General features: G+C 36.8%; 1 protein-coding gene across 2 annotated transcripts in view; it reads left to right on the forward strand.

Annotated features, from left to right (window-relative positions):
* The window catches only part of LOC131920290 (adhesion G protein-coupled receptor L3), a 404,359-nt gene that overhangs the window by 232,667 nt on the left and 146,463 nt on the right, over positions 1-25,229 (forward strand). For both annotated transcript variants that reach the window (XM_059274597.1, XM_059274596.1), the window contains exon 7: positions 11,174-11,359. In XM_059274597.1, the coding sequence (XP_059130580.1) occupies positions 11,174-11,359 (186 nt within the window). The remainder of the gene's footprint in view (positions 1-11,173; positions 11,360-25,229) is intronic.

The following is a 25,229-nucleotide window of genomic DNA, read 5'->3' on the forward strand; positions in this document are numbered from 1 at the left end:
GTTTTGTTTTGTTGTTTTGTTTTCCTGCTAGGTTAGAAGGTAGAAGAAGAAAAATTTAATATTATATTGTCCCCCCTCATCTCACTGAAACAGAGTCCTTGTCTATCTGTGTAGAAAGCTTGGGAGTGAAAAGGTCCCTGAAGCATGATGCCCCTTTGTCTTGCCTTATTTGGCTATCATAACAAAATGCACAGACTACGTGGATTATGAACAACAGATGTCATTTCCTATTGCTGGGAAACCTAACATGGGGCTGACGGCAGATTCAGTTTCTGGTAAGGGCCAGTTTTCAGGTTGAGCAGCTGTTTGATACTGTTTTCATAAGAGTATCCATCCCATCTTTGAAGGCTTTGACCTCAAGACCCAACTCCTTCTCTCAAAGCCACACCTTCTAATCACATTGCTTTCATAGAATACAATTTTTTTATGTTTACATATAGTCCATAATAACTCCCCACTTGGTTTTATAGAACTGCTAAGGAACACCTGGGGACTTGAATGGAAAGGGCACTGGTCTGAAGATTTTTATAGCTGAACTCTAGTGGATAAGACATTAACCTCGTCATTAGTCCCCTCATCTGTAAAAGAGGATAGATCCTTAATTTCAATAGCAATGTTTGCTTTATATTTATTAACATTATTATTGATGACAATTGTCCAACTAAAAAAAAAACTAGGAATAACTAAAAAAAAAAAAAAAACTAGGAAGCTTTATTTAGCCAAACAAAGCAAACTTATTTCCATTAAAATATGATTTATGCTATTCTCCCATCAATCAGTCTAGAAGGAAGAAAACAGGCAATGAATATTGGTGGTTGGGACTTGGAAATGAATTTGCACTACTTCTATACTGACACAGTTAAAGAGTGAGTTTTATGTGACAATAGAGAATGGATCACATTTCATTAGAGAGAAGGTGCTACAAGCTCATGAATGAATTTTTTATAAACAAACTAGGTAAGGTACTTCCATAATAATTATATTTAATTTTAAGAAGTATACTCGCCGGGCTGTGGTGGCACACGCCTTTAATCCCAGCACTCGGGAGGCAGAGCCAGGCGGTTCTCTGTGAGTTCAAGGCCAGCCTGGGCTACCAAGTGAGTCCCAGGAAAGGCGCAAAGCTACACAGAGAAACCCTGTCTTGAAAAAAAAGTGTACTCTGTACAGAAAAGGGGAAGAAATGATGCCCAGAGGATCTTCATTCCAATGAGAGGGGCTACCTAAAAGTAGGAGGAGAGAAAAACCTCATCCGCATGAGGGATGGCTGGAAACACGGATAAATGTAAGGATGAAAAAGTAAAAGGGCCGGGCGGTGGTGGCGCACGCCTTTAATCCCAGCACTCGGGAGACAGAGCCAGGTGGATCTCTGTGATTTCTGGATCCCTGTGATTTTGAGGCCAGCCTGGGGTACCAAGTGAGTTCCAAGAAAGGCACAAAGCTACACAGAGAAACCCTATCTTGAAAAAACAAAACAAAAAAAATAAAATAAAATAAAAGGAAGACAAATATGGAGACATTTAGACGTTTATTGACAGATGCATCTTCCAACTGACTCAAAATATTTTTCTTTATTGAAAAGAAACATGTTAGATCAGAGTCCAGCCTACTGAAATATTTGTGGCAACAAATCTTGTTCTCTTATCCACTTTAATGATGGCTATAAAATTATCTCTGGCATCAACTTACACTTCATCTCAAAAACTCAACATTTCAAAAACAAAATCTATGTTTTCTATTTTGCATACCTTTAGATGGTGCTTTATTGTATTACTCCACTAGTCTATTTCCAGTTTAGTCTGCAATATGATGGTTTTGAACAGCTTTTATATTATGTACATGCTGAGAGAGGTGTGCTCTCCACTCCCTGGCCTGGTTCAACTATTATGTGAAAAAGATCTGGCTGAATTGTCACAGATAGTGGTTTCATTTTCTTCAGGACACATTCACGTCCCTTTTATTTTGTTTGTACATAAGCTCCTGGTAGATTTTCAGATAATGCAGTATTATTCTTTGAATTTCTAAAGATGAGTGTAGAGTTTTAGACATAATTTTGTGAGTTCATAATACAGAAATAATTCAGTTATTTCCCCAGAATACAAGGTTGAATCCTGTGTCTTGTTTCTTACAGGCCCTATTTTAACTTTCTTTGGGTTAGAATGGAATGCATGTAAGTCATTTCTTAATCTTACCAGAGTCTGTAGGATGTATCAGTCAGTATTCTCTAGAGGAGCAGAACCCAAAGAATGAATATATGTTATGAGAGGGATGTAGCAAATTGGTTTACACAGCAGGAAATTCATAGTCCAGCAATGGCTATCTCTGCACTGGAAAGGTGGAGAACTCAATAGCTTCTCAGTCAACCAGGCTGATACTAGATCCACCAAGCTGGAGGCTTCAGCAGCCCCAAAATAGTGCTAAAGGTCTGGAGGGTTCCTGGGGACCTACCGCTCTTTAGTCTACATTAGAAGCCCCCAAAAGCTGAGTTCCAATGTCAGAGAACTATGGCCACTACAGGAGTAGCAACAACATAGATACTCACTGACAGGAAAGAAGGTGAGCAGGGAAAAGCCACATCGCTTTACCCTTGGACTTCTTTGTATCTGGGTGCCATGGGCAGGTACTGCTCACTCTTCAGAAGGGTCCCTGTAACTTACTTCATCCTTCCTGGAAACATCCTCAAAGACCTTCCCAGAGACATAGCCATTAGTTGATTCTAGATTCAGTGAAGCTGGTGATCAAGAAGAGCCAACACTCTGTAGTTTCCCAAACTTTAGACTTAATTTACTTCCACTTCTTAGATATATACGTTTTGTTCATATACTCCCTTGGCTCAGATATACAGTAAAATAGGTAGATCACTCAAAGAAATAGTACCTATAGGTAACATAGTAAGCAATTTCTTCTTCTTTTTTAATTCCTAATTAATGGATGATAAATAAATCTCGTATAAATCTCATAAAATTCTCAAAGACAATTTACATTTTTAATTAAAAGATTTTTTTTTTGCTTGTGTCAAAGTTTAAAAGAGTACTGTGTATCAGCGTAGTATCTACAGTACTATATAACAGTAGCTAGGCTCCTCTCCACTGATTAAGTCCTATATATAATCCTACCACATCAAAACTAGCATTAATTTACTAATCCTTCTACAACTCATGAAATTTCTCAGTGTATATATACATTTTTATAAAAAATAACTTTAGTAACATTTAATGAAAAAAAAACTTAGAGGCATTTTAATGAGGCCTTTACTCTAGGAATAGGTTTATTTTAAACATGCCTCTGCAAAAAAGACTTAAAGCAGATTAAAATATGTATGTATTTTTAATATAGAATCAAGTCATTGTGATGCACAACAACTAAAGTGATAAAAATAAGGTTATCTCAGAGCTCCCTCAGTAGTCATTGGAGAGAATGTGAGCAGAGAAGGTCATCAGGAAAATACTATCATGAAACTAAATGCAGATTGTGGGAGCTGTGGGAAAATCCAGTCAATGGTGCCACCACCAAATTATGTAAAGCAGAACCTGGCACTCTTACTTCCCATTCCACGTGTAGTACGCAGGAGGCCTAGAAGGTGTACCTGGAAAATCCCTCTTCAATACTCCCTCCCCATACCCCAAGCCTAACCATACCCAGGTCATTCCTGGCTCATTTCTTTCATTTTTGAATCTACTAATGCATTAATACATCATTTGAGCTCTTATTCAAATGCAAATCTGCATCGCACCTTCCCATTTCTCTCAATGTTGTCATAAACAGTGTCTATTTCTTCGAGTCTGAGCTCATTCCTCCAGCTGCCCAAATTCAAGCTACAGTACCCTAGGTGCAGTTAGCCTTCCTTCATTACTCTCTCCTACGAACATTTTCTTCTGCCTGGAATCCCTGCCTCTATTTCTAATCTCTTCTTTTCCATTGCATTTCAAATTAAACTCTCCTCAGAGAAGCATTTCCTAAATTATTTTATACCCTCACACATTCCAGGTAAAATTCTTACTAACAACTCTGATTCGTGGGGTTTTTTTATTCCATTCAATAGACTAAATATGTGCAGAGATATGTTTTTCATAACTCTTCCTGATGCTAGTAATTGAGGCACTTTAAAAATAATCATCTTTTTCATAACTATATTCACAGACATTAACACAGTAGTACAGAAATTCAAAGCATAGGGCCAAGGGTGAAGTTCAGTGGGAGATTAAGGGTTCAGGCTTGCATGGGGCTTGTGATTCAGTCCCACAACCCACTAAGTAATGCAATTGTTGGTTAAAGAACAAATGTACATATAGGTTAAATTAACTATTGTTCAAATGATTTATTCATGTAAGAAAAATGATACATAGATAGAAGATGATAGATGGATAGATAGATGAGATAGATAGATAGATAGATAGATAGATACATAGATAGATAGATAGATAGATACATAGATAGATAGATAGATAGATAGATGGATGGATGGATGCAGACAGACACAAACTAATAGAGTTAGACATATTTTTCTACCTAAAAAAATAAAATCTAGCCTCAAGTATTCATGCACATATGCAATTTATACTATGCAGAAATTTTTACCAGACATAGCTCTGGAAGCTCATCTTAGAAACCCATGCCCTAGAGAAAGCGTCAGAAATAAAAAAAGACTCCCTAAATGGCCCAAGAATGGAAAAGAGGAAAGTGCTCACCAGTCAGCTTTTTAACTAAGGGTAGTATGGGTGATGATCCAGGAATGTGTTTAGTCAGCTTACATCACTGTGATAAAATTCTACAAAAATCTACCTAAAGGAGGAAAGATTTATATGGGTCCATTGTTGAAGAGGTCTCTGTCCACAGTGCTGATCTCATTGCTTTGATCCACAAGGAAGGCTGACCATCTCAGAAGCAGGAATGCATAGCAAAGGAGATGCCCGCCTTGTTCCCAGTAGCCAAGAAGCAAAGAAAGAGGAGGCCAGGGCAGGATGTACCCTTCTTGGGCACACTTCTAGTAATGTCCTTCCTCTACCTATACCTCACCTTTTAGTTATATCACCTCCAAATTGTGCCACTAAATTACAGGTCCAGTGTCAACTTCTGTGGGCCTATGCAAATTTCCTATGCTAGACATGGAATCTGAGAACCTGAAAGAAATGGGTGGACTACAGTCTAATATTGTAGACAACTTACTTCAATTTCATTGTGCTGTTATACTCAAATGAAACAAAGAAAGCAGTGATCTAAGGAAGGTTGTTTGAGTTCAGAAAAACATGACCAGAAAAACATGTAAATGAATGTCAGTAAGCACATATTAAATATTAACAGAACATCCATTTTCCAGAACTTTCAAAGGACAGACCAATATAAATACAATTGCCTGTCACGTACTACAGATAATATCTGGGAAAGCATGAAAACAAGGTAGAAGGCCACATCCAGATTCAGGGTACACTGACCAGATTTGGTTCTATAGCTATGTTCTGACGTTCACCAAGACTAAGCATATCTTATAAACTGAGTGTAAATGTTTATCACAGGGCCAAGAACAATCAAGGGAGCAAAATGCACCTGAGGTAAAGGGCCCTCTGACTTTTTTTCCTGGAGCTTCTCTCACAGTTCTCTAAGACACTGTTCACCATGCATAAATTCTTTTGTTCATGTTCTGACAGGCCAGCATTGTGGCTCATATTTGTAATCACACGTCTCAGGGGGCAGAAGGAGAAGTCATACAAGTTGGGGAATAACCAAGGCTTGACATTGAGATCCTGTCTCAAAATCAAAGTATTATTAATTCATTGATGAAGATAGAGTCCTTGTGAGCCAATCACTTTCACCCAAAGTCCACTGTCTGGCAAGGAAGCCTAAGTCTTTGGAGTCTTTGGGGGCCATTGTATATCCAAATCATGTCAAGGGATAGATGTAGAAGAGAATAATGACGTAGAACAATAATCTGCTGAATAGAGGGAATATTTGTTTCTTTTCTGGGATTAGACATAGATTTTGCAGGAACTTAGGTTCTACCTATTTACACTCCTCCCATGATTTGATATTTCCAATTCTTATAGCTGGTTGATGTCTTTAACCTTGAGCAGAGAAAATTATTGACTATTATAGTTTGGGGCAAAACATTTCTCCAGTGACCAACATGCCTGCATGTGTGAATGGAAGTGAATGCAATCTGACCCCCAGGATAAGATTTGGCAGAAGACGGAGCTACTACAGTATGTTCACCCTTCTTACATGGAGGCCCATTCACTAGACAAAGTTTGCCCCTTAGTAACTGTCAGTATTAGATTCTTCAGGCACAAAATAATGCATTTCTTTTGTTCTTTGTTTGTTTTTGTTGTTGTTATTGTTTGTTATTTTTTTAGATAGGGTTTCCCTGTGTAGTCCTAGTTGTCCTAGAACTTGCTCTGTAGCCCAGGCTGGTCTTGAACTCAGAGATCCACGTTACTCTACCTCCTGAGTGCTGGGAGTAAAGGTGTGTGCCACAATGTCTGACTTGCATTTTTTTAATCTATGTTTTACCTATTGCACTCTATTTTTCCCAACCATAGTTATTATAAACATCTTACTTCCTTAAAGTGTGCTAGCTCACTAAAAGCCTCCTTCTTTATTCCATCTCACCCAGTAACACTAGACTTATTTTTTTAAGGCTTCACAGAGCCATTATCTCTACCCTTCCTCTTCCTTTCCAAAGATGTGTTATCCTGTGCTATACTCCCAGGATACATCATAAACAGTTGTGTTGTTATAGTTGCATTGCTCAATTAATATTATCTACTTTCAGCTACATTATTCCTATAGTCAACTTTTTTTTTTTTTCCTTTTACTCATTGGTATGGTTAGAAGAAGCAACTTAAGGGAAGAAAGGTATATTTTGACCCAGTTTGAGAGTAGACCCCGTCATGGTAGGGAAGGGATGATGGCAGGCAGGGGGTCCCATGGTGGTGTGTTCAAGCAACCCAGGAAGCAGAGTGAGCAGGTACTAGAGCTGAGTTCTTAAACGGTAATGCTTGCCACAATAACCAAGTTTCTTCATCAAGGAACACTAGCTAAGGAATTACAGAATCTCAAGACAGAACCAACAGTAGAAGATCAAGTGCTGAAGGATATTTCACATTCAAACCATAACATAAAGATCCCAAGTAGTAGAATGTAAGCTGCTCAAGGGCAAAAGAGCCATCTTTAAGTTTTCAGAAATTTATGTGTGTGTGTGTGTGTGTGTGTGTGTGTGTGTGTGTGTGTGTGTGTGTGATTTATTCCATTTTAATGTTCAGAGAGAAACAGTGGTTATAGGAATTTTAGTTTACTTAAATTACTTCAAGAAAGTTTTCTCATATACGTTTATAGTGCTTAGTTTCAGTATTCTTATGGGTAGTGGGATTGTTTTGTCTTCATAAATAAAGACTTCTAGGTACACTTTTTTTTGATTGTTTTTATTGAGTTGGATTTCTCTGTGTAACCCTGGGTGTCCTTGAACTTGCAGTGATTGTCTGGACTCTGCCTCCTAGAGCTGGGATTACAGGTGTATCCTATCTCACCCAGTTTAAGCAAATACCTCTTAAAACTTAAATATGGTTACTGTTTTGAAGAGAGCCCATTAATGTTTGAGTGGACCCCACAGCTGCATCATTTTATCATCAACAGATGTATAAACAGGAGGATTATTCACTATTAATCTTTTGTGCTGGGAATAATTGTATTTTGACTTAATAATTATTTGTTTTCAATGTTTCACAACTATATACGAAAAAAATTAAAAATTTTTATATAACAGAATAATAACTCTTCTTTGCATCTTATTTTCAAATCCAGTGATATAAAAGACTATGCTTATATACGCCAACAAAAATAATACATGGAATTGCAATATGAAAATACCAGTGCTGCTGTTTGTTTCTCAGTTTAATATTTTTGTTCTTTATATTAACCACTGATAGATATTATGCAAATTAATTATTATATATGTAGTTTTAAAAATACTGTGTTGTTGAAAAATATATTTGGCCTGATTTGGAATCCCATCCTTTTTTCAACATGGTACACAGTCAAATGAAATATCTCCTGAAGTACATCTGCCAGATCTTTTCATAGACAAAAATACTACAGTAACAATAATATCAAAATGCAGCCCAATAACTAGCAAAATAAAAAATTAATAATTCTAACACTGTGCTTATTATTAAAAGAATAGAAAAAGTAGAGAAGTATAAAGTATGATCTGTCCATGACACACGGGATAAAAGAATGAGCTTTGGGAAGTTAATAGGAACCACAGTTCTCATATATTCATGAACACAAGAAGAGTTTTGCAAACTTTTCAGCAAGTTTACCTGGATCCACTTTCACTGTTGGAGTACTGGATTCAAATAGTCAATGGGCTGCTGGTGAGAACAGGATATACAAGGTGCTCGGCTGCTTTGGAGATGGTGCTGTTGATTCTTGGCCAGAGGACAGGAATAAAAGAAAGGGTCGCTGGTTCGGTTTTTGTTCTCTTTCTTTTACATCTTCTGATTGAGCTCCCTTGCCTATAGAATGTCCCTCATATCTTAAGGGAACTCATGTTCTAGAATCTGATCCTGCTGCACAGAACTCAGCTTTCTTCCTTCCTTTCTCCCTCCCTCCCTCCCTCCCTCCTTCCTTCCTCCCTTCCTTCCTTTCTTTCTTTCTTTTTCTCTTTCCTTTTTTAACTCCCACTTTAAGTCCTATACTAAAACTCCTTTCTATTATGACCCATTGTCTGTGACATGCATTCGCTAAGCTCACCAAAGTTCTCCACAGCCACTGCTTCTGAGTGGTCAGGCTGGCTGTTAATTTGCACGGGACAGTAGAACTCAGGCTACCTACAAGACATGACAAGACAGCCTCTGCCACTTTGAAGGACCTACCGCTTTCCTCTGAGTCACCAGCCTCTCCCAGTTAATAACTGATTACTAATCAATGAATACTGAAATTCCCTTATTCCTTCTTTCCTGTCTTCCATTCTCATTTTCTGTGCCCCTCCATCTCTTCCTTCCCCTTCCCCCCCCCCTTTTTCTTTCTTTCTGTACTGGCATTAAATCCAGGTCTCACACATGCTAAACTGAGCTATTTACCCAGCTCACTGAATTTTAGAATTTGTTGATTCATTAGATTCCAGCATTGAATCTTCAATCATTAGTTAAAAAAAAAATCTCAGTTGGGTCACTTTGTTGCCATTTAATTGTAATTTTTTGATCTACTAGTAAGCCATAAATGGTATTTTGGTATATAATAAATTTATTGCATAGTTATCCTTGAATTCTGTAATGTAGTTCATTATATTTTACACATATTTTAAATAAAAAGATCCTAAAGAAATTTTTGAACCCACTACATTATAATTGATATACTCTGTTTTTGTTTTCTCAATTTTACTGTAATAATTTCTTCAAAATAATGATTAACTATATTTTAACAACTTTACTAACAGTAACAATCCTTTAATGTCTTTTTACATAATAAGAATATATTTTTGTGAAATTTAAATATTACCAATAAGGATTTTTCTTTTATTTCTGAATTTTCAAGCTTTTTTAAAAAATTTTAAGTATATTAATAGACATAAATATATAGGCACAAATATATGTTTATATTTGAAATGTTTTATAAGTAGTATGCATCTAGCAGTGTATCTTAAAGATTGATGTCAATGGTATTAATCTCCTTCCTACCTTTAAACTGTTGGCATTTTATATTTATAATTGAGTGGTGCTATATAGTCATAACCTCTTTTGTTTAAGTGACAGGCTTGATGGGATATCTTTGAATGTTTAGTTTTTGATGTTAGGAGATAAGCAATAAGACTTAGTATCAGTAGTTTGCTGTATACAAGAGCTATACAATTATACACTCTTGGCAGTAGTTCATGGCAATGACATTCACTTCCAAAACATTGCCAGTGCTTGCTATTATTATACTTCACTTTTGAATTTTTTGTACATATATATGTGTGTGTGTGAATGTGATTGCAAATTATGTAGATGTTCTGATCACTCCAATGTATTTATTTAGGTTTTTTTTTTTTTATCATTTTGTTTTTAAGTGTTTGGTCCTGCTGTGAACATGAAGCATCCCCTAGTGAACCTTACATTACTTAGTGCTCTAATCAGTTGTGTCTTTCTGAATAATCATTGGGAAATTGTTTACAGAGAGAAGATTTTTGGGGTTTTTTGTTGTTGTTTATAATCTACACTGGTAGTCTTACAAGAACATGAGAGAATAAGAAAACCAATCCATACATATGATACTCATACATTTATAAAGCGATGGAGTGTGTTATAGTTTAGAAAGATGCACACACGACACTCTCTGGTTTTTCATTACATTCTTCATTATGAAAATGTTCTGTATTATTGTTTTAGATATTGAAATTATTATTTAAATTTAATTCTAAGAATTTAAAAAATGACAATGAACACTATAAACTGGGAAGCGTTACTTATCTCTTAAAATTTTTTCTCACATTATCCTTATGAGTGAATTTATTTTTGTGTTTTCTCAAGGCAGCCAAGTATATTCAGGAAGTCATAGAATATTGTCTTTTGTTCCTTTAACATCTTTACAGTATTGACAATTTTGTATGTTTTTAAGTATATATTTGAAAAACCAACATGTTTCAGGAAGGGGAAATACAAGAAACTCGGGGAGTAATTTGCTACATGACATATTGGGAGAAAAACTACTTATAGTTTTGTAAGAGCATCAAGATCATATTGACAGCAGGGATTTTACTGAGAGTAAATTTCACAGATCTTAGAAACCCATGAGTTCACTTAGTCCACCTTAAGTGCTCATCTCGGCATGAAGGAAAGCATGGACACCCTCTTGAGAATATAGACTAGAGACCCACAAGAAGCTATTGCTGAAGTCCAATTTTGAGACTGACAGAGAAAATAGTGGGGCACACCTCAGACTTAACCACCCAAATGACTAACTCTGGTGGGAAATAATCTCTAGAAGGACTTTTCCTCAAAAAGCCTCTTGAAGATATGCCTTAGAAGTCAGGCTTCAAAGAAAAGGATGAGTTATCAGGAAACATTGTGGAGTGCTGTGACGTGAGGGTGGGATTTAAAAACTGGTTCTTGCCTCAAAAATTCTAACTTAACAAAAACAATTGCTAAGGGAGACCAATGAAAGAATTCATGGCAAACATTTTTCCTTTCCACTGACATTATAGCTAAAGTCTGGAGAAACAGCTGCCAATATCGCTAGAGAGCTGGCGGAACAGACCAGAAATCACTTGAATGCTGGGGATATCACCTACTCAGTCCGTGCCATGGACCAGCTGGTTGGTCTCCTGGACGTCCAGCTCAGGAATTTGACTCCAGGTGGGAAAGACAGTGCTGCCCGCAGCTTGAACAAGGTGAGACCCTCAGCTGTGTCTGTCTTTCAGTTTGAAGTACAATCATTGAGACATTCTTGCTTTGTTTTGTTTTGTTTTTTTTTTTTCTTTCTTTCTTCTGTCAAGTTGCACGGTTCAAAAAGAGAACCCATCCTTTCATTCAATTGACTTGACTATTTCGATTACGACCTTACTTGACTTTTAATTTAGAGAAATATGTGGCAGTCTCCTCATACGCGTTTTTTGTTTGCAATTCTCCCTTTGGTAGTACCTTCTCAGTTTCTTTTTTATTTATGCTAAATTGCGGCAAAATTAGTGTAGATAAATGCAACTGGTTGTTTCCTATAAAGTTGTCTCTCAAAATAATTGAGAGCGTAAGGGATATTTAATCAGGAAGTGGAAATTTAAGAAACATTAACAAAAGCATGTTAAAATCAATTGGAGTTTTTTTTTCCTCATTGAATATTTTTAATGAGATAATTTTACCTACCTAATATTACTTTTAAAAGCAGCTAGGACAAGGAATTGGATTTTAATATACACTTCATTTTAATTTTTAGATGACTCAGATTTTTGTAACATTACCAATGAAATTTTGAGTGTTTTATTTATGCAAATTTTAACTTTAAATAAGCAAATTTAAATACGTTGCATTTGAGAATATATACTATGTTTTTTTCATATTTTAATAAACATTTCATTTGCATAACTATATATAAATTGTAAACAAAGTACATGCTGCATGTTTATAAAGAATATCATTTATATGTATAAAACTATTACATAGTAGACTAATATAGTGTCAAATGGTTAGCATCAAATGAAGATGCTCACAAATGGCATAGCTGAATTCTATGGCCTGGGCTATAAACATAGTCTTTCCAACTTTAAAAATAGAAGATTTTGACAGTTGAAGACTAATGTTCCGATAAGAAATTTATTTTTAAAACATTCTTCTTTTGACTGAAAGAAAAAAGTTGTAGATTGTCTTTTAGTTGATTTTTAGTTCTCTATTCTTGGTGGGATAAGATTGCCACTCATTAAAATGGAAAAAAAATGTTTTTATATAACAATCATTCAACATTAAAAAGCCAGATTTTTTTTTCTGGCAGATAGCTCTTGCTGCAGTTTCTTTGGTAAGCAAATGTAATTTTAGTGTTTATTTATTAAATATAATGTATTAGGTTTCTTGGTCATGCTGAGCAAGAAGGAGTTATTGTTTGTTTGTTGTTGTTGTTGTTGTTTTTCACTTATATCCTGATAGAGTCATAACCAAGCCCCTGATGGAATAGTCGACAGCTGCCTGTATGCTGTGGCATGCTGTGACTTTAATGTGTTATTACCCTCACTGACTTGATCCTACTAATGAACATGGCTGCCAGCTATTCTTATCATAAAGGGTTGGGAGTACTGATTTCTATTAATGTTACACATCCATAACATGACTTGTTTGTTACTGCAATACTTTGTATCTTTATTTAAAAGTGGTGTTAATGTCTGAGGCTATCAGGTAAAGCTGGCAATTAATGTTGCATTCTAACTGGCTACAGCTAATCAGCTTGCCTAGACTGAATATCAAATAACTACATAATGGGCAAATTTCCATTCCTGGGGCTTTTTAATGCTCTCTTTTGTTTCCCATTTGGCTCTCTTCAATTGTTTTTATAATGCAGTTTGTCATATGTTAATTTGCATGAAGGGGTAGGGAGATGGGAGGGCAAAGGTTACTCATGTGCTTGCTGACTTGCTCTCATTTCCTGTGGTTCCTACTTTCCCTGAAGCAGTTACAGCCCATCAGATTTGCAAAGTCAACTAGGTACAAATCAATTGCACTCCACATTGAAATTCTGGAGAGCTCAGAGTCCTACATAACTGTGATGTGAGTCAGTGATCTGAATGACAGCATTGGTGATTCACTTGCACTCATTGCTGACTTCTTCTTCCGCAGAGTTCCTGCTCCCTCATTGAAGAAAGCAGGAATTAAGCTTGGTACAGTATTAGCTAGTGAGCTACACAAAAAGCGTCAGGGTAACTGCTCCCTAAAACTGGAGAAACTCTATTTTGCAATTCAAGGCTAATGACCAAGGGAACTCAAAAACACAGGGGAAAATGTGAAATCCCACAGTCTGATTTATAAAAATTTGGGTCATTCATTTAAACAGTGTGAATGAATGGTTATTGATTATTCATTTTAACACCAGGAGAAAATGTTTTGGGCCTCAATACAATCTTCTGTCAACAAAAACAAATTAAATCAAGCTTCTTTCCCTACTAGTTTCTAAAATGTTTTCTATTTTGGCCAAGACTGTCAAACCCAATTCTTTAAGAAATAAAAGAAGCAGCAAGTCAGGAAATGAGTCACATTCTATTAATCTCAAGTTATCTGACTCTTGATATTTGTCCCATAGGGTTAAAAATAGTCACAATGAATGGGCATTTCTATCTTCCTTATAATAGGATTTTTGAAGGTATGAATGAACACATAGTATGAACACACACATCCACCACATAGACTGTCTTGAAAACCACACATAATCTCTCTTTAAAATAATGGGTTCCAAACCTTTTGCATAATTGACTTACCATCTTACGTCTCCACTTGTGGCTCATAAATGAATGACTAACCGGATGTGACCGGGATCATTTCACATGAATGTATGTTGGTTTGTACTAATTTCTACTAAATGTATTCAAAGGTTTCTTTCTATGGACAGCTTCCCACCACCTGGGTTTTAGGTGGGCTGATCAGAAAAAGGGTGTTTGGCTGCTATAGTGCTGCTGCGTAGCCTTCATATTCTTCTATAAAAGTCGTGAATCAAAAAGTAAGGTGTTGATGTAGATGTTTTCTTTTATTTCTCTGTCACTAACTCGTTTTTTCTATTCTGTGTTTAATCTGCTGTCTTAATGGATTCAGCTTCAGAAAAGAGAGCGCTCTTGCAGAGCCTATGTCCAGGTACTTTCTGTGTTTTTCTAAATGTGTTAAGTTGTTGAATTGTCTCTGTTGGTGATCGCATGTACGGGCATCTGAGGAAAGATGATAATGTGCCATATTGAACTAAAGGAACTTCTGGGAGGCCGTGCAGGGTGGGAATGGAAAAAAAGGGTCTGTGTTAAAAAAGAAAGCTGACAGCGCCAAGTTCTGTCAAGCATGAGAAACAGACTAGAGAGAAGGTGCAGCTTGAGGCACGGGACATTTTCATCTAGGAGCTGAGTTTAACATAACATATAAATCTCTGTTTTTTTCATAGAGTTGCTATACAGATTTGACTTATACACTGAATTGTTAGTTCATTCAGAATAGAGTCATATAAGCCAGGACACAATATGAGATTTTTGAAATAATCTTAGTTCTGTTTCAACATAGAACTCAAGATGCCAGACAGGGTTATGACTAGGTTACTCTCTCATTGAGATCATATGTAAATATAATTTTTATCCAGGATGGAAATTTAGTTTCCTAACAGTACTGTTCTCATGGTCTTACGGTTTAGTGTAAAAGAGAACATTACTCAGACAAGATGGCTGTCTTCCTGTGTTTTGTTTTACCTGTTGTTTTGTGAGGAGGCTGGCTTTTTTTTTTTTATTTATTTGTTCGTTTATTCCAAGCTAGAGTTTCTCTTTGCAATAGTGCTGACTGTCCTTTGTAGACCAGGCTGGCCTCAAACTCACAGCGATCCATCCACCTGCTTCCAGAATGCTGGGGATAAAGGTGTGTGTCTCCACCCCTGCCTTTGATTTTGAGTCTGTGAATTTCATGATCTCCGTATGCAAATCACAGCATTCTACTGAAGCAAATCCATCTGTGTTTAGAAAAAAATGACCCCAGGAGCCAAGTCAGCTTTTGTGAAGATTGGCAGTACCAAATCAAAACCTTAACAATTTATTCACATTTGCATAGAATATGGGAACCTTGGCTTTGTCTCCCCATACTCTTAAGGGCTTAGTTGCTGTAAGTGTTAGGTATCAATCTGTTCATTTGTGTCTCCCCAGTGATCTGAATATTCACATCTACTAACTTTATGGCTAGTATAAAGCTGGGGTATTGATAATTGGAAAGCTGCTTAGCTAAAATCATGTCAGAAGAACTAGATAACCTTAGGTTTTTTTAAGATACAATATAGGTAGACATCCTAATGAATGAGTATGACATCTGTCTTTGCTTAGTCATTTGTTTAATTTGACCACCATTATTTTTTCTTGCCCCAATTTAAAAAATACATGAAATCAATCATTTCCTCAAAAGTGTTAACAAACAAAACAAATGTAATCTCTGCCCTGAGGTTTTATCATCTGGTAGACAAAATTGATTAGTTAAACTTCCATTCTTCTTCCTTTAGTTAGCATCATATTGGGGAAATATAAAATGTACCTTATTAGATAAGGTATTTTCCATGTCTTCTCAGCCAGTCAAGGGTGCATTGCAAGTGTTAGCGATATTCCAGTTAATTTTCAGACATACAGAATTAACCAGCATGTTTCCATCTGTAAGGCAGGGATATATATATATATATATATATATATATATATATATATATATATATATATATATATATATATATTGCCTTACCTATCTCTAGTGCAATGGCCAAGGCCCTTTTAACAAAAAAATTGACACCATCACAAGAGAAACGTCAGACTAATTTATTAAAGATGAACTGGATGTGACCTGGAAGCCGATGAAAAAGAACACCCAGAGAGGCAAAGAGACCTGTGTATTTTTGTGCTTAGGTGTTAAGAGGAGTAGGGCAATTGAGGGGTAGTGTGCTTGGATAAAGTGAGTGTGGTGTAACCTCAGGAAACTGAGAACATAGCCAGGACTGTTCACTCGAGTTAGGACATCTTTCAGCCTTTGATTCTCTTCTTTGAAGGCAAGTGTCTCTCAAATGAAGACCTACAATCTGCTTCAGAAGAAGGTCATGAAAGTGTTTCTTTCAATTTTGTGATTTGTTTCCTTGTAGAAAGATTGGTGGGCCAAGTGCAAGTAGCTTTCTACCTCTGGTGATGTCTCAAATGTTGTGGTGCCATAAGATGGGGGGTAGGATATTCTGTCTCTAGTTTTATTAATTTCAAACTTGGTTTATTTTTTAAAGGAAAACATAGGATAGAAATAAATTGTATTCCTGTCTTATGAGTTGCATTTTGAGTCTGAAGGCCTTCTTAGCATGGGGAAATAACAGCATTTTGTGAGAATCATTTAAAAGAAAAAAATCTAATTTGATGTTGAAGATTAAGGAGATTATCTTTGTATTTGCATTTACTTTATGAAACGATGAATTTCTGTGAATAAGAAAATATTAAGGCTTATTTTCTTAGGTTTTAGGAAAGCATCCTTTAGGGAAGCACAGTGTGAGAGGCAGGAGAAGGACTCCCATCACAGAAAGGTGGGGAGCATAGCATGTTGCAGCCCTGCCAGGATTGTTTTCAATTGTGCTCTGTGCTATCCTTTTAATGGGGCTTTCGGGATAATTAGCTTTCCAGTATTTAAATCTATGAAATGCATGGTCATTCAGACATGAATCTCCAATGGAAAATTAATAGCACAGTTTATTCAACAGCTGATTTCCTGGTGTTACAATTGACTAGCTGTGAATAAATGTTTCAGCTATTGACTAAATATCTGATGAGACACAATACATACAGAGGCTACTGGTGATGCAGAAATGCTCTGCTCGATAATACAAGAAGCTCCTTCTGATCATGTTCATGTAGACTGCTATTCCAGGAAGTTTTACAGTCAATGGTGCTGGACAAACCCCTGTAACTGACTCATGAAGAGGAGTTTTATCTTACCCATTGTTTGTATGTTCAGATCATACTTGGTGCCATCTCTGAAATGGGTGCCTGATATACTGGAAAGGCTTTTGGTCTTCAGTCTGACATGATTGCTTCTCATTGTGTGTTTCTACAAAATGTGGCCTTTCCATTTACATTGGACAAGATTCTTCTAGGGATGTGTTTGACTATCTGAATCCATTTGTTTTTCATTCATTATTTTAAGAGCGGGAGTCTATTTTATGAATTATAAATATTCATGCTTTATATTTTCTTGTTTCCTACCCTTTATTCTATGAAAAAAACCAAAAGCACAATGAAATCAGACCTGCCAAGTATCAATTATAAATTACCTGTATGTGAACAGTTTAAATTGGGATGGGTTTGAAAATAAATAATACATGAATTCCAGAAATAGTAAATTTACATTCTGAGGTTTTAAAAACACAAGTCCAGTACAATTTACTTTTCTTTATTTATTTGTGACTTTTATTATAGTAAATCTTCATTGATTGCTAAAAGATAAAAATTGATATTGATTACAGTAAAAGGACATTAATTGGTCCCGTAGTGTACTATTTTTTGAAGTTTGGTTTGATGATGCAGGCCTGGGCCCACTGTTGGTTAGGGAATTCAGGTAGGAGAATATCCTGGGCCCCAGAGTGACTTCAGTATCAGCCTGGGCAGTTTAGTGAGACCTTGTCTCAAAATAATAAGTAAAAAGACTGAGATATAGCAAGTAATAGAGCATTGTTTTTATTTATGAAGAGAATTGTGAATTCAGGGGAGAAAAGACTGCCTTAGAAACATTATAAAACAGCTACTATAAAGTAATGTGACCAGAAGGGGCTTAGAGATAAGGGGGTTTGAGAGGCAAAAGGAGATGAAAAGACTGACTGATGTCACATAACTAAGACTGATAACATCAGTACTGCTCTCCTGATGTGCGTCTTGTTTTCTTCCACACAAAGGTGAAGATGACGATGGTTTCTTATTAAGAATCAGGATGTTTGGGCTGGAGAGAGGTTAAGAAGAGAGGACCTGGGTTTGATCCCCAATGTGCACATGGCAGTTCACAGCTGCCTGTAACTCCAATAGGAGGGGATCCAATGCCCTCTTCTGACCTATTCAAATATTGCATGAATGTGTTTCACAGACATACATGCAGGCAAAACACTAACAACATAAAGTAAAAAAAAAAAAAAATAAAGTTAAAAAAAATTTACTAGGACAGGTATGTGGACACTGTCATGCAGAACACTAAGTATTCTCTATTATTTGTGTATGTTTTACTTTGAGACAGGGTCTCCATGTATAAAACAGGATGGCCTTCAGCTGAGCTCTTCCTGCCTCACTGTCATTCACCCTAAGATCACAGGCATGAATAAGTTTTCATTCACTCTTACTCAATATTTGTAAGAACTTTGTGTCATGGTTCTTGCAATACATTTTGTTCAAAGTGAACATGGGAACCCACAAAGAATTCATTGATTTCCATGAAATCACGGAGGTCAGTGACTGAAGAGATGTGGAAAGCTGAAGCTGATTTGAAAGCTTATGTGCATTGACTTCAAAGATAAAGTAGCCTTCTGACTTGCCTCATTAATGCGTGGTAGGAGGCAGGATCTAGCATTTAGTGTGTAGTAATTGGTGTGTGTGTGTGTGTGTGTGTGTGTGTGTGTGTGTGTGTGTGTACTGTATTTCAGAGCTGGACTAGAGTGAAACAAACCCCCTTCCTTCTCTCCCACGTGTACACAAACTGACACCATGCACCCATGTCCAGTGTCTGTGTAATCATTACTTTGTACTGTTACATTAATTTCATACACAACCAGAATTTGATTGCGAGGTTCATTCACATTTAAGGAGACCCTGGTTTAAACATGTAATTTTAAGAAAGGAAAAAGCTGTTAAAGGAGCTATCAGACTGTTTTCCAAAGTGACGACCCACATCGGGTTCCTGTCAGTTTTTCCAATGTCTGTCAGGTTTCCAGTGTCACCCAAATTCTTTTATTTTTTTTTTTTTATTACTTACAAATTGTATGGCCTAATGACTCAGGCTTCTCACTAGGTAGCTCTTATAACTTAACCCATTTCTATTAATCTATAAATTGCCAAATGATTGTGGCATTATCTGTCTGCTTGCATCTTGCTGTTTCTTAGGCGGCGGCTGGCATCTCTTCTGCCTCTGCCTTTCTTCTTCCTATCTCTCTCCTTGGATTTCCCACTTGCCCCTAAACTGCCTTGCCCTAGGCCAAAACAGCTTTATTTATTAGCTAATGGCAGCAACACATATTCACAGCGTACAGAAAGACATCTCACAGCACTTTCCCTTTTCTATCTAATCAAAAAAAAAAGATTTTAACTTTAACATAGTAAAATTACATATAATAGAACAGTTGTCAAGCAAGAATTACAGTTACAATATCTAGTCTATTTTATGTGGGAAAATTAGAGAAAATATTCTATCATCTATCCTATAGTTATCACCCAAATTCTTGTCAACACTTGTACTATTCTGTCTTCCTGATGTGTACACACTGGTGCATATGAACTTCAGAGATTCATGACTCTGGTCATGGGTCAAATACCCAACATTTGGGAATGTGATCCATTAACCAGCAAAAGACAATATACTTCCAACCAGATGGGTGTAATTTTAATAAGAATTTAGAAATACAGTGCAAATATAAAAATATAAACATACAGCTTTAGAACAACTGCCTTTGTGTGTTATAAATGTATGCAAGATTTTGCATATATTTTTTCAACTATAAATCACCATCCTTCAATTAATAATTTTTGTTAACATTGTTCTCTTCTTCAGAAGAAACTAGTAAGAATTACTGGTGTTCTTTTTTTCCCCTGCTTTAAAGGTAGAACATTTTCTTAGTTAATAAATATACTTTCTACCTTTTCTTTGTTGTTCTTCAAGTCTCAGAGGTATTATGTTCTCCTTAAAGTCTGTAGTCATGCTTTGCTTATAGAGCAATAAAAGTGCGCTTCATAGAGACTTCAGCCACTATCAAGACCTAGTATACCAGTGAAGGTTGCTGATTAGTGAGATGATATTCTTCAGCCTGAGAAGTAAGGACTGAACCATGTGAGCAATTAGTAGTAGAGAGTTACATTGATGAGTGTATTCGTGCTGGATGCTGAGGTAACAATTCACATTTTTAATATTTAAAAAAAAATGGAAAACAGAATTTGGTAAAAAGATTGAAGTGCTAGAGAAAGAAGACTTGAAATAACAGAAAAATTTTAAGAGGTCCAGCAACTGAAAGGATGGTGTCACCATTTAATGAAATGCTCTATTTGTGATTAGTTTTAGAAAGATGGATAGAGAACCTGCCATGAGGCATGTTAAATTTTGACTTTAATAGATATGTAATACACAGAGTAAATGTACAGCTAAATACACAAGCTTGGCATTTAGTTTGAGGAGATTATCGTTTCTTACTGTTGACTAATAGTAACATTTAAGGCCACTGTACTAGATAAAGTGGTTTTTTTTTTTTTTCCTTTACTAGTTTTAAAGGCCAAAGCCTGGGTTCTGGCAGTCCTAATAGCTAGGATTGGGCACACATTCTCAACATGCCAACTAAGGAGACAGTTTTTAGTGAAAAGCAGAGATGGGTTCATTTATGGTGGCAACATTTGGATGAGGAACTAATCAAGGCATCCAGTGACCATCAAATGCATTTGCTTCAGCTTGAATTTTAGGATTAAATAAAGTATAAGGAACATGGATAATTGAGCAGTCCCTGTCAACTTGTGTCTCCATGCATCACTCACCCATCACTGATCCAGCCCTGGCCCTTCCTGCAAGGTGATCTAGTAAGTTCTCAGAACTGTGTGAAATATCTTTATCTGGTTCACATCTGGGCTTCAGCTTTCTGTCACTTCACCTGGATTCTTGAGGAAATTTTAATTTCTTAGGGTCTTCAATCATCTGAAAGCACATTCTCTCTCGAATATCTTTTTTTCCCCTAAAGAGTAGTTACAGAATTAGAGTATAAAAAGAAAAGAATCTGGTACTGAGTCCCAGCTCCCTACAGTATAAGAGGTTATAGAGTGGAAGAAACCCCAGCAATAGCTAAAGAACAGCCTTAAGGGCCGGAGTACCATCAAGAACAGGAGAGATTTCTACCTCAAGATCACCCCAAGTTCTTGTTATTTTAAATTACATATATGTCTGTGTGAGCCTGCATATATAAGTGCAGGTCCCTTGGTTGCTGGTGGCAATAAATGTTCCTGAAACTAGAGTTACAGGTGATGGTCTATCACTTGACATCAGTACCAGGAACAGAGCTTGAGTCCTCTGTAAGAGGGGTGTGCTGTATTAGGTGCTGTGCCAACTCTCCAGTCACATCCCAAGGAAGAAGAAATGATGCTCAGTGATGCTGAGCCAGCTCTAAAATAATGATCCCAACTTCTAAGCCTAAAAGTACTACCAGTTCCTGATGGAGGTAAAGCATTCCCCCACAAAGTCCAGAAATCTATACTTCAGTAAAATACCTAAAGACATTTTGCCCATTCTGTTCATTTTTGTGTCACTGATGCAGACTTCCTGTGAACCGAAGTTGCTCCTTGCACCTTTGACAAAGCGCAAATTGAATTATGCCAGTTTTACTTGGGTGCCTTCGGTGCATGAGACAAGAAGGAGTCTATGTTCCATTTATATTGCTAGGAAGAAATTAATGAGTATTTTCAAGTTCCTTGTTTGGTCACTTAATTGGCTGTGTGACAGAGAGCTCTGTGGTGCATGTCAAACAACTTTCTTAGTCCTCTAATGATTTGTGCTTTCCTTGTGACACTATCCTGTGCACCCTGTCAGACTGGATATCCTTGTTAAAGTGGCTAGAATAAATTGGCTAGCAGTGTGCATACAACGTAGTGTATTAGCCACAGCAACAGGGAGTACTTTTAGCAGTTCTTTCAATAGATTTCCTTGTTTGCCCATAAGCATCAAAACCAACCCAAACTTTCATTTAATATAATTAAAAGGACATCTGAAAGTAGTTTGAATCACAGCAGGTTCTTGTGATTTGGTAACCCTTTTTTAAAGCCTCGTGAACTTAATATATTTCACAGCTTGATAAATCTGCGCTTGATGTGTGTCAGTAAGAGAATAAATACAAATCTGTACCCCGCATGTTTCTGCTGACCTAAACCTATTGTTAAGAGACTGTTGAGATTAAAGGAAGTTACTTCCATCTAAAAAACCAGAGTCCTTCTCTCTAACTTGAAGGATAGTTATTAGAATCCCTTCTCGTAAGTTGAGTCATTAACTGATGCTCCAATGCAATTGTCAAATCAAAAGACAGTGAAATGATGTGCAATGGGAGTACAGTACTTCCTACAGGTGTTATTTATGAGTTTGAACAGGTCAATTCATGCATCTAAAAGATCTCCAAAGGACAACAACAGGTGTTGATAGAGATCCTTTATTGACACAGAAGTTGTTCTGGAAATCTCTGAAAACTGCCTTGGTGGGTTCTGTGACCTAGCCAAGATGGTTACCTTATGAGAAGTCATTCCCGCCTCTTCCATTCTGCACAGTTCCTATAAATATGCACACATTCATTCCAGCTGCTGTTTGTGTAGACATGGTTCGTAAGTGTTCCAGAGAGTAATTCTAATGAAGACTGGGGGAAGCAACATTCTGTTGCTTTTACAGAACGTTTGTATCAAAAACAAAGCAAAAAGTATTTCTCTTCTCCCTTCACCAACTTGTATTCTCTTCACTCAGTTTGTGAGCTGTTATTTAATGGTCAGTCTCTTTATTTAAAGTCCATTCTGTGTCACATTGCTCTCTGAACATATATTTGCCTTTGGGAAAAATTTAAATGCACACAATATAAAGAGATACTATTTGTGTACAAAGCAAGAGAATGCATATTCGTTTACGTTGTGATTTCTTTAATAGCTTTATGGTTGCGTAGCTAACCAGAAGGAAAAAGTTATAAAGGCTGCATTATATATTGAAGATCCTGCTTTTAGAAACTGTCATTAACTATTCTGCGACAGGTCGAAACAGAAAGGGAAGTTTTAAAGCATGACTTGCAATAAAGTAGCTGCCTGATGGTTTGGAACCAAACAAATGATTCTTTAGAACTCTTCCGAGCAGAGTTATCATTTTTATAATTTACCTTATCTAATGCATAAATTTTATACAGACAGTAACAGACACAGTGATGGCAAATTCAACCAGAGACTCTTCTCGTACTCACTTCAGAGCAGGTGGTACAGATCAGCCTTCAAGGTGTTCCATGGGTTCCCTATTGTCAGCATGGCCTTCCACCCTTCAGCTGCAAAGATGCACATAGGTTCCAGTCACACTTTCATACAGTTCTTAAATAGGAAGCAGGAAAATAAGTTGACTAACTTTATATCCTTTCCAAAAGTCTCCTCACTCAGCTGCTTCTCTTCAGAACTCAAAGAGTGCCCTGTACATGCAGTGAAATTCTTCAATGAAAGCAGACAACATTTTAGCTGGATATGTTGCCTAGTGTTTGCCTAATACAGTGGGGATCCTAGGAAGCTACATCTTTGGATACTGGTGCTAGGGACCTTGCCAGAAAGGCTCTAAGTTAGACCCCTGCACCACACACACACACACACACACACACACACACACACACACACACACTCACATATACATGCCTGGATATACATACAGATGATAAAAAAGAAAACATATTTTTGTTTATATATGTGCAAATATGTACAACTCTGAAAATTGTCAAAACTGAAATTTTGAAGGGGCAGCATTCTATAACTGAATGGGCAGAGAAGAGATGGGTGGGTAGGTAAAATTTCTGTATTTTCATTATTTGTTGCTTTTTAACAATAGATCATTTTTTTTTTTTGCAGTATTTTAGACTTACAGAATATTTGGCCAGGTAGTGCAGAGTCCATCCCTCTTAACCCCTGACAGCATGATTCTTTCCCCTTCATAAATATTTCACATTAGTATAGGATAAAACAGATGGTTTGATGTGGTTTAAAGTTCATAGTTCTTTAACATTATTTTTAACTTATGTCCTGTTTCTTGGGACTGAGTTGAAATTAGGGCTGTGGAAGGTCCTCCTACTAGCAGTCCTTAAATGCAGAAACACATGCTCCTTTTAAAAAATAAAATATAAATAATAGACATTTCATTTGAGAAAAGCCCGGCTTTCTTTGTTCATTCACTCAATCAGACAACTGTTAGACCTTTTGCATCCACACACTGTTCTAGGCCACGATTCAAAAGAGAAGGCAGGAAATCTACTCTGGTAGAGCGTGGATCCTAGTTCAACAGGTGGAGTTTGGAAACTAGTGCTATCACCAAATCAAAGCAGCACACTGGTGACAGAAATATTACCAAGAGAAATAAGATACAGTCATGACATTGAAAGGACAGTTGCTTAGAATGTATGGAGTAAGGAAGATATTCTAGTATGGTCATAATGAACGTTGGTCCTGATGTGATGAGTGAAATAAGGCAGATGCCCAGCTGGAGAAAGCATTCTAAGCCACTGAACAAAAGGTAGCCAAGTGAGGGCTGTTGGAAAGTTCTGGGACTACAAAGCCCAACATAGTCATACATAGTAACTGGTTGAAGGATCATACAATAATAGGAAGAGTGTGTAAAGCATCTACACTTGAATACCATTAAAAAAATGTTAGCCAGGAACACCATACTGTGCTTTTACAGTGTGAATTTGGCTGTAAATTTTATTTTCCACTGATATGCGTGCTGACAGCTTCAGCTAGCACTGTTAGGCTGACTGTTCCAAACATGTCAAGCAATTGCTTTACACTCCTCTGAATTCTTCCATTACTCCTTTTGCTCTACTGCTGAGTCATTTTTTTTCTTATTTTTAATATGTTGTTTGAGAATTTTCTACAATGTGTTTTAATCGTATTTACCCCTTCTTCAACTCCTCCCAGATCCACACACACCCTTCCCTACCCACCCAACTTTGTCTCCTCTCTGCCCATCAAGCCCAGTCTATGATGCCTACATTCTCTCAGATGTGTGGCCTGCCACTTGAACCTGGTCAACCTACCAGCAGCCATAGCCTACAGGAAAACTGACTCTTCCTCTTCCAGCTATTGTCAAACAGCTCCA

Source organism: Peromyscus eremicus, chromosome 10 (genome assembly GCF_949786415.1).
Source record: "Peromyscus eremicus chromosome 10, PerEre_H2_v1, whole genome shotgun sequence".
NCBI lineage: Eukaryota > Metazoa > Chordata > Mammalia > Rodentia > Cricetidae > Peromyscus > Peromyscus eremicus.